We start from the raw sequence: 15,600 nt of genomic DNA, 5'->3' as shown, positions 1-15,600 counted from the left end.
AACCACCTCTGCCACCAGAATATCGCCATCTCTGCTATCAAAATATCACCATATCTACTTCCAAAATATAATAATCCCTGCCATCAGAATATCATCATCTCTGCCACCAGAGTATCACAATCTCTACTACCACAATATCACAGTCTCTACTACTAAAATATCATCAACTCTGCTGTCAGAATATTGCAATCTCTGCCACCAGAATACAACAACAACAACAACAACAACAACAATATAATCTCTGCTGCCAAAAATCACCATCTCTACCTCCAGAATATAATAATCCCTGCTGCCAAAATATCACCATCGGAATAGACCTCTGCTCAAACATGGCTGTGTGTTATACGTAGTCAAGGTGAATTGACACATCTAGGAAGCCAGCATTTGCAAGACCTGAGTAGAACAGTTGATGGCCAGAGATATTTGAGATCTCTCATTCAGAAACCAAAGCCAACTTTTTTGAAAATAACAACAGTGCCCTCATCAACTCAAGAGCCCATCACCATCTATGATGTGAGAGATGTACCTTGGATATATAATAGACACACTGCTGAAAGGTGTACATGATGACTTCCTCAAGAACCGTCATGGCTTCCTCGCTGGCAGTAATCGTCAGGGAAAAGAGGGACTCCTTGGAACCTAAAACAAGGAAAAAGAAGACATGGGGAAAAAGCAATGGATTTCAGGAATCAATGGTTGTTGAAAATGTGGTGTTTGATTTTTTTAATTGTTGTTACATTACAATAACACTATAACATTTCTGTTATAGTGCAGTAAAATCTGTCTGTTGCCCAAAGCTACCATGCTATGTGTTGGGAATCAGTTTGTGTTTGTGTTGCAGGATCATGATGCTTATGATGAGAGTAATGATGGTGCCGAGGCTGAGGCTGAGGTGCAAGATGGAGATGATTTGGTCAATGATTTTCCTGCAGACAATGACAGAGAGGACCCAGTGCAAAGGGCAGTTTCTCATGAGAATATCCCTGCTGGGCCTCGGGATCCCTCTCTCTGTGAGCTCTCAAAATTAGGGTTTAGAAAACAATCTGATACCTGGAAATTTTAATGAGCAGCCAGATAGGGAGTTAAAGGATAGGCGGCTGGAGATCAGCCAGGATGGAAAGCAAACTTAATGTTTACGTCGCTCTGAAAGGCTTCGTCAGATAAGGGGCAAGTGTGGGGGAAAGCGAAACCAATTTCTCGGTTTTGGGATATAAGGTTTGCTTCAAGGGAAAACCTGTTAGATCAGGCATCGTTTGGAAATCAAGTTCATATGCCATGGAAATCCTGTTCAAGGAGTCTTGTTCATGTGGAGAATTTTAGCCTTTTGGATTGTCTTTGCTTCCTGTTGCTTCCTGCCTGGATAAACATTGCCTTGGAACTGCTTTGATATCTTGTGTAGACATTGCTTTGTGTTATTGCATTTTGCTGACTCATTACTTTTTTGGAACTTTCTTATTTCCTTACAAGCATTTATTTTTACTGGCTATTTACTAAGCTTCAATAAAAGAGGATTTGTTTCTTCACTCATCGTGTGGTGTGTTTTAAAGTCAGAGGGCTTTTTCCTGACCTGGAGTACAACACTATGGAATATTCTTAGAAGAAGTCGCAAAGAATTGGTTACTCTTGCCACTGATGGGCATGATCCAGGATAAAAGTCATTACCAACCTTACCTTTGATATCCAACTCTTCCTCCATGTTTTGGATGTAAACTGGGGACTTCTGCTGGACAAAGTAGAGGACTTCGATGGAGTTGGACATCCAGAAGATGATGTGTTGGAGGTCCGGGAGGAGGTCTGTGATGGTGAAACGGGACAGCGATGCTGGATCCTGGCTGACGAGAGGAGGGCAGAGTTACAAAGGCATCCCAGCGCAGCCCAAGACGTCCATGCACTTCTTCCCCTTGCTCCTTTGTACTAAATTCCAGTCTCCAAGGGGAATCTTTGCCCCTTGCCAGAAAAAGAGAACCTTCCTGGGAATACTGGAACAGTTTTTGTAAAAGATATACTATCACTAATGGGGCTTCGTGGAGCACAGTTTGAGAACCCCTGCTCTAGCCAATCCAGATGGAAATGTTAGCTTCTCTAATATTGTACGAGTCCACAGAAGATAGATAGATAGATCTCATAGCGTTGAAAGAGACTACATGGGCCATCTAATCCAAGTACATTGTGCCATGTACAATCAAAGCACCCCTGACAGATGGCCATCCAGCATCCAGTTCAAAGCCTCTAAGGAAGGAGCTTTAACTGGACTCCGAGGAAGAGGGTTCCACTGTTGAACAGCTCTTATGTTCAGGAAGTTCTTCCTAATGTTCAAGTGGAACCTCCTTTTCTTTCATCTGAACCTATCCCCCCAGAGAAAGAATCATAGAATCATAGAATCATAGAATCAAAGAGTTGGAAGAGACCTCATGGGCCATCCAGTCCAACCCCATTCTGCCAAGAAGCAGGAATTGCATTCAAATCACCCCTGACAGATGGCCATCCAGCCTCTGATTAAAAGCTTCCAAAGAAGGAGCCTCCACCACACTCCGGGGCAGAGAGTTCCATTGCTGAACGGCTCTCACAGTCAGGAAGTTCTTCCTAATGTTCAGATGGAATCTCCTCTCTTGTAGTTTGAAGCCATTGTTCCATTGCGTCCTAGTCTCCAAGGAAGCAGAAAACAAGCTTGCTCCCTCCTCCCTGTGGCTTCCTCTCACATATTTATACATGGCTATCATATCTCCTCTCAGCCTTCTCTTCTTCAGGCTAAACATGCCCAGTTCCTTAAGCCGCTCCTCATAGGGCTTGTTCTCCAGACCCTTGATCATTTTAGTCGCTCTCCTCTGGACACATTCCAGCTTGTCAATATCTCTCTTGAATTGTGGTGCCCAGAATTGGACACAATATTCCAGATGTGGTCTAACCAAAGCAGAATAGAGGGGTAGCATTACTTCCTTAGATCTAGACACTATGCTCCTATTGATGCAGGCCAAAATCCCATTGGCTTTTTTTGCCGCCACATCACATTGTTGGCTCATGTTTAACTTGTTGTCCACGAGGACTCCAAGATCTTTTTCACACGTACTGCTCTCGAGCCAGGCATTGTCCCCCATTCTGTATCTTTGCATTTCATTTTTTCTGCCAAAGTGGAGTATCTTGCATTTGTCACTGTTGAACAGGAGTTCGCTATATAGACGAGTGAATAAATAAAACCATAAAGGCATATTTCTCCATTGCAACCTGCCTCTGACAAGATGATAGGCATCTGGCACACATCCAGGCCATTACATGACAGCTCTCCTCCCTGCCAATAAGATTGTCTCCAATTATCTAAATCCAATGTTTTTGCTTTTCGGTATGAAAAGATACACACGCTTCCCAAACCGCACAACTCTTCTCGAACGGATTGTCTTAAACTGAGTCCCTCCGATGTGGTGAAAGATATCGCAGTCCTGCCGGGTGTTTCTGGGCGCTGCCGTCAAATGTTTAGAGGAGAGATAACGGAGGAATGAAATGATAACAACGGCATGGATAATACGTGTCCGCTGCAGCCGCTGCGCAAACACGATAAAGTAACAATGAGCCCCAGCCAAAACAGAACAAGGCGGCTGTCACTAACAACAGCCGGGTTTATCTATTCCCATGCTTCACCCATTCGAAGTCTGGATGCCAGTTTTCGGAGTCGAACAACAAAGGAAAGCAATCCAAGTTCTTTCTGTAGGCATCTTTTGTGCCAAGCCAAGCGGAATTGGAGGCTGGCTTTATGGGACATGCAACTGTCACAACAACAACAATGACTATTATTTCCCAAACACCTCTCCCTGTGGATCAAGGCAAGGACTATACACATAATAAAAAGGAAAATATGTATGCGTATTAGGCATGGTTAGGTACCGTCAGGATCTTCATAGTTCGGAATAAAGTCAGAAAAAATTGCCTTTTTGACATGATTTCGAAGTTTTAAAGAAAACCGGAAGTCCCTTTGCCCTTCTGAAGCTTTTTCCGCCATTTTTGTTACAACTCATGAAGTGAGTCGGAAATGATTCAGCTTTTCCCTGCTTCTGGTCCCTGGTATTGGCTCAAGCCAGATAAGTCAGTTTTAAACCAGAGAAGGAAGGAATTTCCTGGCCTCGGCTCAAGCCAGAGAAGCCAGTTTAAACCAGAGAAGGTAGGAATGTCCTGGCCTCAGCTAAAGCCAGAGAAGGCACTTTTAAAGCCAGAGAAGCCAGTTTTAAACCAGAGAAGGAAGGAATTTCCTGGCCTTGGATCAAGCCAGAGAAGGCACTTTTAAAGCCAGAGAAGCCCATTTTAAACCAGAGAAGGAAGGAATGTCCTGGCCTTGGCACAAGCCAGAGAAGGCGCTTTTAAAGCCAGAGAAGCCAGTTTTAAACCAGAGAAGGAAAGAATTTCCTGGCCTCAGCTCAAGCCAGAGAAGGCACTATTAAAGCCAGAGAATCCAGTTTTAAACTAGAGAAGGAAGGAATTTCCTGGTCTCGGCTCAAGCCAGAGAAGCCAGTTTTAAAGCCAGAGAAGCCAGTTTTGAACCAGAGAAGGAAGGAATTTCCTGGCTTTGGATCAAGCCAGAGAAGGCACTTTTAAAGCCAGAGAAGCCCATTTTAAACCAGAGAAGGAAGGAATGTCCCGGCCTTGGCTCAAGCCAGAGAAGGCGCTTTTAAAGCCAGAGAAGCCAGTTTTAAACCAGAGAAGGAAAGGATTTCCTGGCCTCAGCTCAAGCCAGAGAAGGCACTTTTAAAGCCAGAGAAGCCAGTTTTAAAGCCAGAGAAGGAAGGAATTTCCTGGCCTCAGCTCAAGCCAGAGAAGGCACTTTTAAAGCCAGAGAAGGCACTTTTAAACCAGAGATGGAAGGAATTTCCTGGCCTCGGCTCAAGCCAGAGAAGCTAGTTTTAAACAAGAGAAGGAAGGAATTTCCTGGCCTCGGCTCAAGCCAGAGAAGGCACTTTTAAAGCCAGAGAAGGCACTTTTAAACCAGAGATGGAAGGAATTTCCTGGCCTCGGCTCAAGCCAGAGAAGCCAGTTTTAAACCAGAGAAGGAAGGAATTTCCTGGCCTCGGCTCAAGCCAGAGAAGCCAGTTTTAAACCAGAGGAGGAAGGAATTTCCTGGCCTCGGCTCAAGCCATAGAAGTCACTTTTAAAGCCAGAGAAGCCAGTTTTAAACCAGAGAGGGAAGGAATTTCTTGGACCTGGCTCAAGCCAGAGAAGCTAGTTTTAAACCAGAGAAGGAAGGAATTTCCTGGCCTCGGCTCAAGCCAGAGAAGGCACTTTTAAAGCCAGAGAAGCCAGTTTTAAACCAGAAAAGGAAGGAATTTCCTGGCCTCGGCTCAAGCCAGAGAAGGCACTTTTAAAGCCAGAGAAGCGAATTTTAAACCAGAGAAGGAAGGAATTTCCTTGCCTCGGCTCAAGCCGGAGAAGGCACTTTTAAAGCCAGTTTTAAACCAGAGAAGGAAGGAATTTCCTAAGGTTTTCTTAGGCAAGGAATACTCATTGGTTTTGGTAGCTCTTTCCTTTGCCATAGAGCCTACAGTGGCTGGAAGTAGCTGCTGGTCTCCCATCCTAGTATTATCCAGGGCTGGCCTTGCTTAGCATTCGAAATGAAACATTGGGGAATCTGACTGCACATGAAGCGATGCATCAGTGCGATTCCAGGCACAAGAGGATGGGAGCGAAATTGGACCAGAAATGAGTCAAAGCCATCAGAGTGTTCCTCTGCCAAGGCCACATTCCTCTCCTTACATACCGGGCGAGCGCATTGGTTTATCTTATAATAAATGAGTAAATGTAGCTTCTCTGAAAACAGAGGAGGGAAAAAGCAAAGCAAACAAGAACACAACAGACTATTCAGGGCTGCAGTGGGGCTTGATGCAAAATGAGCATCCTGAACAGAGGACACAACCCACAAAGCCTTTGGCCATTTGGAATGAACCAGGCGCTCCTTAGAACCGTAGGCTTGCCATAGAGAGCGAGCTTTTGAGAACTCAGTAATGGAATCCTATTATCCTTGTTGCTATTGTTGTGAGCAATGCTGTTTTCCTTCCATTACTATATAAAGATCGCAGATAATGGGATGTGTCTCGGGATGACAGGTATATCGTTACATATTTGTGTAATTGATGGCACTGAAATCAGGGTGCGTCTTGCCATCGATGGCATCTGACCATGGAAGAAATACAGTATATATATAAATAAAAATAAATAAAGTATTTTGTGTTGTCAAAGGATTTCATGGCCGGAATCACTGGGTTGCTGTGAGTTTTCTGGGCTCCAGAAGCATTCTCTCCTGACGTTTCACCCACATCTATGGCAGGCATCCTCAGAGGTTGTGAGGTCTGTTGGAATTTAGGCAAGTGAGGTTTATATATCTGTGGAATAATGTCCAGGGTGGGAGAAAGAACTCTTGTCTGTTGGAGGCAGATGTGAATGTTGCAACGAGTTAGTTTAGTTAGCATTGAATGGTCTTGCAGCTTCAAGGTCTGGCTGCTTACTTCCTGTTTATATATCCATGAAGTAATGTCCAGGGTGGGGGAAAGAACTCTTCTCTGTTGGAGGCAGGTGTGAATGTTGCAACTGGCCAGCTTGGTTAGCATTGAATGGCCTTGCAGCTTCAAGGTCTGGCTGCTTACTTCCTGTTTGGCCTTGCAGCTTCAAGGTCTCGCTGCTTACTTCCTGTTTATATATCTGTGGAATGATGTCCAGGGTGGGAGAAAGAACTGTTGTTTGTTGGAGACAGGTGCGAATGTTGCAACTGGCCAGCTTGGTTAGCATCGAATGGCCTTGCAGCTTCAAGGTCTGGCTGCTTACTTCCTGTTTATATATCTGAGGAATAATGTCCAGGGTGGGAGAAAGAACTCTTGTCTGTTGGAGGCAGGTGTGAATGTTGCAACTGGCCAGCTTGGTTAGCATTGAATGGCCTTGCAGCTTCAAGGTCTGGCTGCTTACTTCCTGTTTATATATCTGTGGAATGATGTCCAGGGTGGGAGAAAGAACTCTTGTCTGTTGCCATAGATGTGGGCGAAATGTCAGGAGAGAATGCTTCTGGAGCATGGGCGTACAACCCAGAAAACTCACAGCAACCTCTTATTATGATTACTATTATATTGCCTTTCACCCTAAACTGGAACCCAAAGCAGCTTACATTTGAAATAAGAAGCGGAACCGCTAAAACAAACGAACGATACAATGGAATCAAGCTGTTTACAAAAGGGATTAAACCGACTCCAGAAGGAATGAAATGCCATTAGAAAAGATACAAACAGTTCAGCTTAAAACAATGCAGGACATTTTTTGGAAGGAGATCTCGATCAGGCATGGCCAAACTTTGGCCTTCCAGGTGTTTTGGACTTCAATTCCCACCATTTCTGGCCTCAGATTCTTTCCTTTCCCCCCTCGGCCGCTTACTAGGGAGTCTCCAAGGGCAGCCCCAAGCCAACTGCCCTGTGGTAATCTAGCGGGTGAAATAAGTCCAAAACACCTTGAGGACCAGAGTTTGAGGACCATTAGTTTAGGGACTGAGAAAGCTCTATCTCACATCTTGATCAATAGGGAGTCTCCAAGAGCAGCCCCAAACCAAATGCCCTGCGGTAATCAAGCGGATGAAATAAGTCCAAACCACCTTGAGGACCAGAGTTTGGGGACCATTAGTTTAGGGACTGAGAAAGGTCTATCTCACATCTTGATCAACAGGGAGTCTCCAAGGGTAGCCCCAAGCCAAATGCCCTGCGGTAATCTAGCAGGTGAAATAAGTCCAAAACACCTTGATGACCAGAGTTTTGGGACCATTAATTTAGAGACTGAGAAAGCTCTATCTCACATCTTGATCAACAGGGAGTCTCCATGGGCAGCCCCAAGCCAAATGCCCTGCGGTAATCCAGCAGGTGAAATAAGTTCAAAACACCTTGAGGACCAGAGTTTTGGGACCATTAGTTTAGGGACTGAGAAAGCTGTATCTCACATCTTGATCAATAGGGAGTCTCCAAGGACAGCCCCAAGCCAAAGGTCCTGCTGTAATCTAGCGAATGAAATAAGTCCAAAACACCTAGACGGCCAGAGTTTGGGGACCATTAGTTTAGAGACTGAGAAAGCTATATCTCACATCTTGATCAATAGGGTGTCTCCAAGGGCAGCCCCAAGCCAAAGGCCCTGCGGTAATCTAGCACATGAAATCTAGCTTTGGAAGACTTACTGTTGGGATTGCTTCTCTGCGAGCTCGTTCGTTTTCTCCTGGAATCAAGAGACAAAAACAAAGGAAACAGTTGGAAATGAATCCATGCTTCAGAGACACAAGAAAAGGAAAAGACAAATCGATAGGATTGCATTGCTCTGTTGCATCGCTCCTTCTTATAATCATGTCCCAACTGTATGGCATTCCTTACATATGAGGGTTGAATGAAAAGTAATGCCTCCACCTTCGTTACTTGGGTTTGGATGGGAATATTTTAATAAATCAAACACAGCAATAATCCTTAGAATGTGCTCTTTAACTACACTTTTCCACACAATCACTGGACAATTGGATACATTTCTGCCAACGATGAACAAGTTTTCTGAAGCCGTCACGGAAGAAGTCGGCACCCTGTTTCCGCAACCAGCGTCTCACAGTTCTCTCATCCTGGGTATCCATCGTGCACAGATCTTCCGATAGCCAAGCAAAGCAATAATGTGACCCACACGTTGTGAAATGCCGATTATGCTTGAAATTTCTCTCTGAGTGACATGACTATTGTATCACTCAGAGAGTCCTGAATCAATCTGTCAATCTTTTGCTTGTGAAACTCGGTGGTTGCTGTCACAGGACGTCCAACGCTTTTGTTTGTCACACAAGTCAGATGTTCCCACCTCAACATCTTTAAACTTACTCGTCCAACGACGCACAGTACTCACATTAACACAATCACCATCAACAGCTTGCATTCTGTGATGAACCTCCTTTGGGGTGACACCTTCTGCTGTCAAGACTGCATGTTGCTTAAGTTGCATTGACCAACCGTCTGCACAGGGTTCCATACTTTGCACTTTAACAACACAACCATTCAATGCTAAAGCTTCCTTCCAAAATGGAACTGTAGAGGAGAGTCTACTGAACAAGCCAGTACTTGCCGCATACCAATACTGCCATCTGTTGAGGAGTTACGAAGGTGGAGGCATTACTTTTCATTCAACCCTTGTACTGTGCAGGGTTCCATTCTTCACACTTTAACAACTCAGCTTGATTAAGTCAGCTTGATTTGCATTGAATGGTCTTGCAGCTTCAAAGCCTGGCTGCGTCCTGCCTGATGGGATGCTTTGTTGGGCCTTGACGGTTTCTGTGTCTGGAATTCCACTGTTTTCAATTCAACCTAGTTTGTGCCACAAAAGCCAAGTTCCTGGAGTAGAACTACAATTTTCAATTGATTAGCATTGAATAGTCTGACAGCTATTCAATCGCGTGGACAAAATGAACAAAATCTGGCTCTCAATATTAGAAAAAACCTCTGAAACCAGGGCAGTAAAGAAAGAGCAACAATCAGAAAACAGGGGAATTCCAGATAGGAAATAATCAGGGTCAGCTAACACTGCCCAACAAAGGATTCCCCCAGGCAGCAAGGAGTCCGTCTTTGAAGCTGCAAGGCCATTCAATGCTAATAAAGGTCGCCAGTTGCAGCATTCATACTTGCCTCCAACAGACAAGAGTTCTTGTTAACACCTCCCAACAAAGGATTCCCCCAGGCAGGAAAGAGTCAGTCTTTGAAACTGCAAGGCCATTAAATGCTAATCAAGGTGTCCAAAGGCAACATTCACACTTGCCTCCAACAGACAAGAGTTCTTTTTCCCACCCTGGGCATCATTCCACAGGTATACAAACCCCACTTGCCTAGTTTCCAACAGACCTCACAACCTCTAGGACATTCGGAAGGTATTTCAAGTATGGGTTGCTGTGCGTTTTTCAGACTGTCTGGCAATGTTGCAGAAGCAACATTCTCTCCTGACATTTCGCCCACATCTATGGCAGGCATCCTCAGAGGCTTTGAGGTCTTCAATGTGGGGTCATGGCCAGAATCACTGGGTTGCTGTGAGTTTTCTGGACTATGTGGCCATGGAAAATACACAGCAACCCAGGGATTCTGGTCATGACTACATACTGAAGACCTCAAAACCTCTGCCTTAGTTGTGGCGAAATGTCAGGAATCATAGAATCCTAGAGTTGGAAGAGACCTCATGGGCCATCCAGTCCAACCCCATTCTGCCAAGATGCAGGAATATTGCTTTTCAAAGCATCCCTGACAGATGGCCATCCAGCCTCTGTTCAAAAGCTTCCAAAGAAGGAGCCTCCACCACACTCCGGGGCAGAGAGTTCCACTGCTGAACAGCTCTCACAGTCAGGAAGTTCCTCCTAATGTTCAGATACAATCTCCTTTCTTGTAGTTTGAAGAGAGTTTGAAGAGAATGCTTCTGCAACATGGCCAGACAGTCCGAAAAACTCACAGCAATCCATAGTTGAAATACCTTCCATATGTCCTAGAGGTCATTTTGGAGCAAAAATATTTTCCACAAAAAAACCCCAAAACATTTGCAATTTCTTTATTTCTGCCAAAGCTCTTAGGAGCCAGAAATCCAACTAGGGAGGCCCCACTTGGCCAACTTCTGCCCAATGATTGGCAATATTTTCTGGAGAGGATTCGCTTGCTTTAAAGCAGAACCATTGAATCAATTATTGATTTTCTGCAAGGGTTGATGCGTCCACTTCCCCATTGGCCCAGTGAAAAAGTCTTCCAGTTCAGACTCACAATTGGGTTGAGGCCCAGAGATGGCGGGCTATTTTGGGGGAGGAAAGAAGGAGAAAACCAAAGGATCGAAGCAAAGCATCTGGAATCCGAAACAGCAGTGTTCTGCAGTGCAGCATTTTGTCAAAAATGCACACTGTAGTAGAAAGGCATGCAAGCCCAAAAATGCGGATTTCAGAGGGGAACAGATTGGTGCTGCACTCTTTCTGCATGGAAACCGTTCGTTTTGGGAAACCTCTTTCATCTGTATCTGCTTTCACCCATTTTTTAAAATTTGGACTTCTCTGGAAAGGTGCCTAAATCCCTATTCAAATCATAACTGTAAATAAAAATGAGTCTTTTATGGGAAGAAGGTTTTTAATGTGCCAATTTTGTGCATTTTCCCCTAAATGCATTGATTCCCACCCCCTAAAATATGGACTAACATTACAATTAACCCAGATTTATATGTCAACATCCCCAAAACTGGGTTGCTGTGAGTCTTCTGGGCTGCCTGGCCATGTTCCAGAAGCATTCTCCCCTGACGTTTCGCCCACATCTACGGCAGGCATCCTCAGAGATTGTGAGGTCTGTTGGAAACTAGGTAAGTGGGGTTTATAATGTCCAGTGTGGGAGAAAGAACTTTTCTCTGTTGGAGGCAGGTGTGAATGCTGCAATTGGCCAGCTTGATTAGCATTGAATGGCCTTGCAGCTTCAAGGTCTGGCTGCTTACTTCCTGTTTATATATCTGTGGAATGATGTCCAGGGTGGGAGGAAGAACTCTTGTCTCTTTGAGGCAAGTGTGAAGGTTGCAATTGGCCACTTTGTTTAGCACTGAAGAGCCTGGCAGCTATTCAGTCATGTGGGAAATTTCAACAGAAAGGAGGAAACTATGAAAATGAACAAAATCTGACTCTAAAAAAGATCAAAATTCTGAAATCAGGACCGTAAATAAAGAGCAACACTCAGAAAACAAGGTAATTCCAGATAGGAAACAACTAGGGCCAGCTAACACCTCCCAACAAAGGTTTCCCCCAGGGACGAAGCAGCCAGGCTTTGAAGCTGCAAGGCCATTTAATTCTAATCAAGGTGGCCCATTGAGACATTCACACTTGCCTCAAGCAGACAAAGACTTCTTTTCCCCCCAGGCAGGAAGCAGGCAGGCTTTGAAGCTGCAAGGCCATTCAATTCTAATCAAGGTGGCCAATTGAGACATTCACATTTGTCTCAAGCAGACAAAGACTTCTTTTCCCTCCAGGCAGGAAGCAGACAGGCTTTGAAGCTGCAAGGCCATTCAATTCTAATCAAGGTGGCCCATTGAGACATTCACACTTGCCTCAAGCAGACAAAGACTTCTTTTCCCTCCAGGCAGGAAGCAGACAGGCTTTGAAGCTGCAAGGCCATTCAATGCTAATCAAAGCGACCAATTGAGACATTCACACTTGCTTCAAGCAGACAAAGACTTCTTTTCCCCCCAGGCAGGAAGCAGACAGGCTTTGAAGCTGCAAGGCCATTCAATTCTAATCAAGGTGGCCAATTGAGACATTCACACTTGCCTCAAGCAGACAAAGACTTCTTTTCCCCCTAGGCAGGGAGCAGGCAGGCTTTGAAGCTGCAAGGCCATTAAATTCTAATCAAGGTGGCCAATTGAGACATTTACACTTGCCTCAAGCAGACAAAGACTTCTTTTTCCCCCAGGCAGGAAGCAGACAGGCTTTGAAGCTGCAAGGCCATTCAATGCTAAACAAAGTAGCCACTTGCAACATTCACACTTGCCTCCAACAGACAATAGTTCTTTCTCCCACCCTGGACATTATTCCACAGGTATACAAACCCCACTTGCCTAGTTTCCAACAGACCTCACAATCTCTGAGGATTTTTTTTTCATGTCAGAAGTGACTTGAGAAACTTCAAGTTGCTTCTAGTGTGAGAGAATTGGCCGTTTGCAAGGACGATGTCCAGGGGACGCCTAGATGTTTTGATGTTTCACTAGAGTTTGGGAATCATGGATTTAGGGACTGAGAAGGCTCTATCTCACAAATTTATCAATAAGGAGTCTCCAAGGGCAGCCCCAAGCCAACTGCATTGCGGTAATCTAGCACTGAATTCTAGCTATGGATTCCCCCTCAGCTTAAGTGGCTGAGAGGGTGTATTTCACATCTTTATCAATAAGGAGTCTCCAAGGGCAGCCCCAAGACAACTGCATTGCGGTAATCTAGAAGTGATATCTAGCTATGGATTCCCCCTCAGCTTAAGTGGCGGAGAGGGTGTATTTCACATCTTTATCAATAAGGAGTCTCCAAGGGCAGCCCCAAGCCAACTGCATTGCGGTAATCTAGAGGTGATATCTAGCTATGGATTCCCCCTCAGCTTAAGTGGCTGAGAGGGTGTATTTCACATCTTTATCAATAAGGAGTCTCCAAGGGCAGCCCCAAGACAACTGCATTGCGGTAATCTAGAGGTGATATCTAGCTATGGATTCCCCCTCAGCTTAAGTGGCTGAGAGGGTGTATTTCACATCTTTATCAATAAGGAGTCTCCAAGGGCAGCCCCAAGACAACTGCCTTGTGGGATGCAGATGCCTCACCAAACTACAGATCCCAGGATTACATAGCATTGAGCACATGGCAATTCAATTACAGGTGATATCCCTCAAATAGGAGCTCCAGATGCTCCTGAAGCATCTTCCCCTTTTCCTTTGGCTCAGCACTACCGTATTACACAAATCTAATGCGCACCCTAAGTCTGGCAAGATAACTGAGCATTAGATTCGAGTAAATACTTTTGGTGGACTACAACCCCCAGAATCTAAGTCTGGCAAGATAACTGAGCATTAGATTCGAGTAAATACTTTTGGTGGACTACAACCCCCAGAATCTAAGTCTGGCAAGATAACTGAGCATTAGATTCAAGTAAATACTTTTGGTGGACTACAACCCCCAGAATCTAAGTCTGGCAAGATAACTGAGCATTAGATTCAAGTAAATACTTTTGGTGGACTACAACCCCCAGAATCTAAGTCTGGCAAGATAACTGAGCATTAGATTCAAGTAAATACTGTACTCTTGGGGGACCACAACCCCCAGATCCTGGGTTTTATAATAGTCCTCCACAATGGAAGTTCTCCAGACTCTGACCCCGAATTGCTACTGACCCATACAGTCCTCTGGATCATCTTGGCCGACTTGAGGAGCAACTGGCCGAACTCCCCAGGCCTGAAGTTGTTGGCCGAGTGCTGGACGCAAAGGCAGAGGAGAAACGCCGGCGTCAGCTTGTGGTCATCTCCCGTGGGCTCGATGAGGCTGACGATCCTCTTGAGGAGCACGTCTTCGTTGACCTTGTTGAACTCCAGCTGCAGCTTCCTCCGCCCACCTCTCCGTCCCGACGGGGCCTGCGGGTGGTGGGCCCCTTGCTTCTTGGACGAAGGGCCCGCCTTGTCTTTCAAGAGGTTGCCGCACATTTTGCACCCAGAGGGCAGCTCCGGCTCGGAAGCCCGGCGCACGGCTCGGAGGCGCATCAGAGTCTGAGCCGGCAGCGGCTGGGTTTTCAAGGGGTCCTTGTAGAGGAGCAAATAGTAGAGGCCGAGGGAGATGAGGTCTCCGTGGTGGAGCGTGACTGTCCGGCCCACCTCGGAGAAGTTGATGGAGACGGCGGCCCCAGGGATGGGCTCCAAGACCAGCTTCTCTTCCGAGCGATGGTGGCGAGATCGGCTGGAGGTCTTCACCCGGCGGATGGTGCAGTGGAGGGGAAGGATGTCCGGAGCGGAGAGGCTAATGCTCGGTTTGCTGGCTTGCGTCCTTTGGCCGACGGTGTGCTGCTCTCGGTTCAGCATGTACACCAAACTGTCCTGCAAGGTTACACACATAACAAGAAGACAGCACAGCTAGTCAATAACGCAGAGCTTGGAGACGTGCATCTACATTCCCATTTACTCCTTCCTCCTCCTGGGTTTGAGACTGAGAAAGCTCTATCTCACATCTTTATCAATAAGGAGTCTCCAAGGGCAGCCCCAAGCCAACTGCCTTGCGGTAATCTAGCACTGAAATCTAGCTATGGATTCCCACTCATTTTAAGTGACTGAGAGGGAAAAGGAAAGGGCCCGAGACTGTTCGGAATGGTGGGAGTTGAAGTCCAAAACACCTTGAGGACCAGAGTTTGGGAATCATGGGTTTAGAGACCGAGAAAGCTCTATCTCACATCTTTATCAATAAGGAGTCTCCAAGGGCAGCCCCAAGCCAACTGCCTTGCGGTAATCTAGCACTGAAATCTAGCTATGGATTCCAACTCATTTTAAGTGACTGAGAGGGAAAAGGAAAGGGCCCGAGACTGTTCGGAATGGTGGGAGTTGAAGTCCAAAACACCTTGAGGACCAGAGTTTGGGAATCATGGGTTTAGAGACCGAGAAAGCTCTATCTCACATCTTTATCAATAAGGAGTCTCCAAGGGCAGCCCCAAGCCAACTGCCTTGCAGTAATCTAGCACTGAAATCTAGCTATGGATTCCCACTCATTTTAAGTGACTGAGAGGGAAAAGGAAAGGGCCTGAGACTGTTCGGAATGGTGGGAGTTGAAGTCCAAAACACCTTGAGGACCAGAGTTTGGGAATCATGGGTTTAGAGACCGAGAAGGGAACCATGGGTTTAGAGACCGAGAAAGCTCTATCTCACATCTTTATCAATAAGGCGTCTCCAAGGGCAGCCCCAAGCCAACTGCCTTGCAGTAATCTAGCACTGAAATCTAGCTATGGATTCCCACTCATTTTAAGTGACTGAGAGGGAAAAGGAAAGGGCCTGAGACTGTTCGGAATGGTGGGAGTTGAAGTCCAAAACACCTTGAGGACCAGAGTTTGGGAATCATGGGTTTAG

General features: G+C 45.7%; 1 protein-coding gene across 2 annotated transcripts in view; it reads right to left on the bottom strand.

Moving 5' to 3' along the window:
* LOC137094796 (ras-associating and dilute domain-containing protein-like) overlaps positions 1–15,600 on the bottom strand; it is a 152,172-nt gene that overhangs the window by 64,986 nt on the left and 71,586 nt on the right. For both annotated transcript variants that reach the window (XM_067460553.1, XM_067460554.1), the window contains 4 exons: positions 13,891–14,583; positions 8,180–8,217; positions 1,672–1,832; positions 527–639 (listed from right to left, as the gene is read on the bottom strand). In XM_067460553.1, the coding sequence (XP_067316654.1) occupies positions 527–639; positions 1,672–1,832; positions 8,180–8,217; positions 13,891–14,583 (1,005 nt within the window). The remainder of the gene's footprint in view (positions 1–526; positions 640–1,671; positions 1,833–8,179; positions 8,218–13,890; positions 14,584–15,600) is intronic.

The sequence above is a fragment of the Anolis sagrei genome, chromosome X (assembly GCF_037176765.1).
Source record: "Anolis sagrei isolate rAnoSag1 chromosome X, rAnoSag1.mat, whole genome shotgun sequence".
Lineage (NCBI taxonomy): Eukaryota > Metazoa > Chordata > Lepidosauria > Squamata > Dactyloidae > Anolis > Anolis sagrei.
The sequence above is the reverse complement of the archived record's forward strand: the minus strand, read 5'-3'. Positions and strand labels throughout refer to the sequence as shown.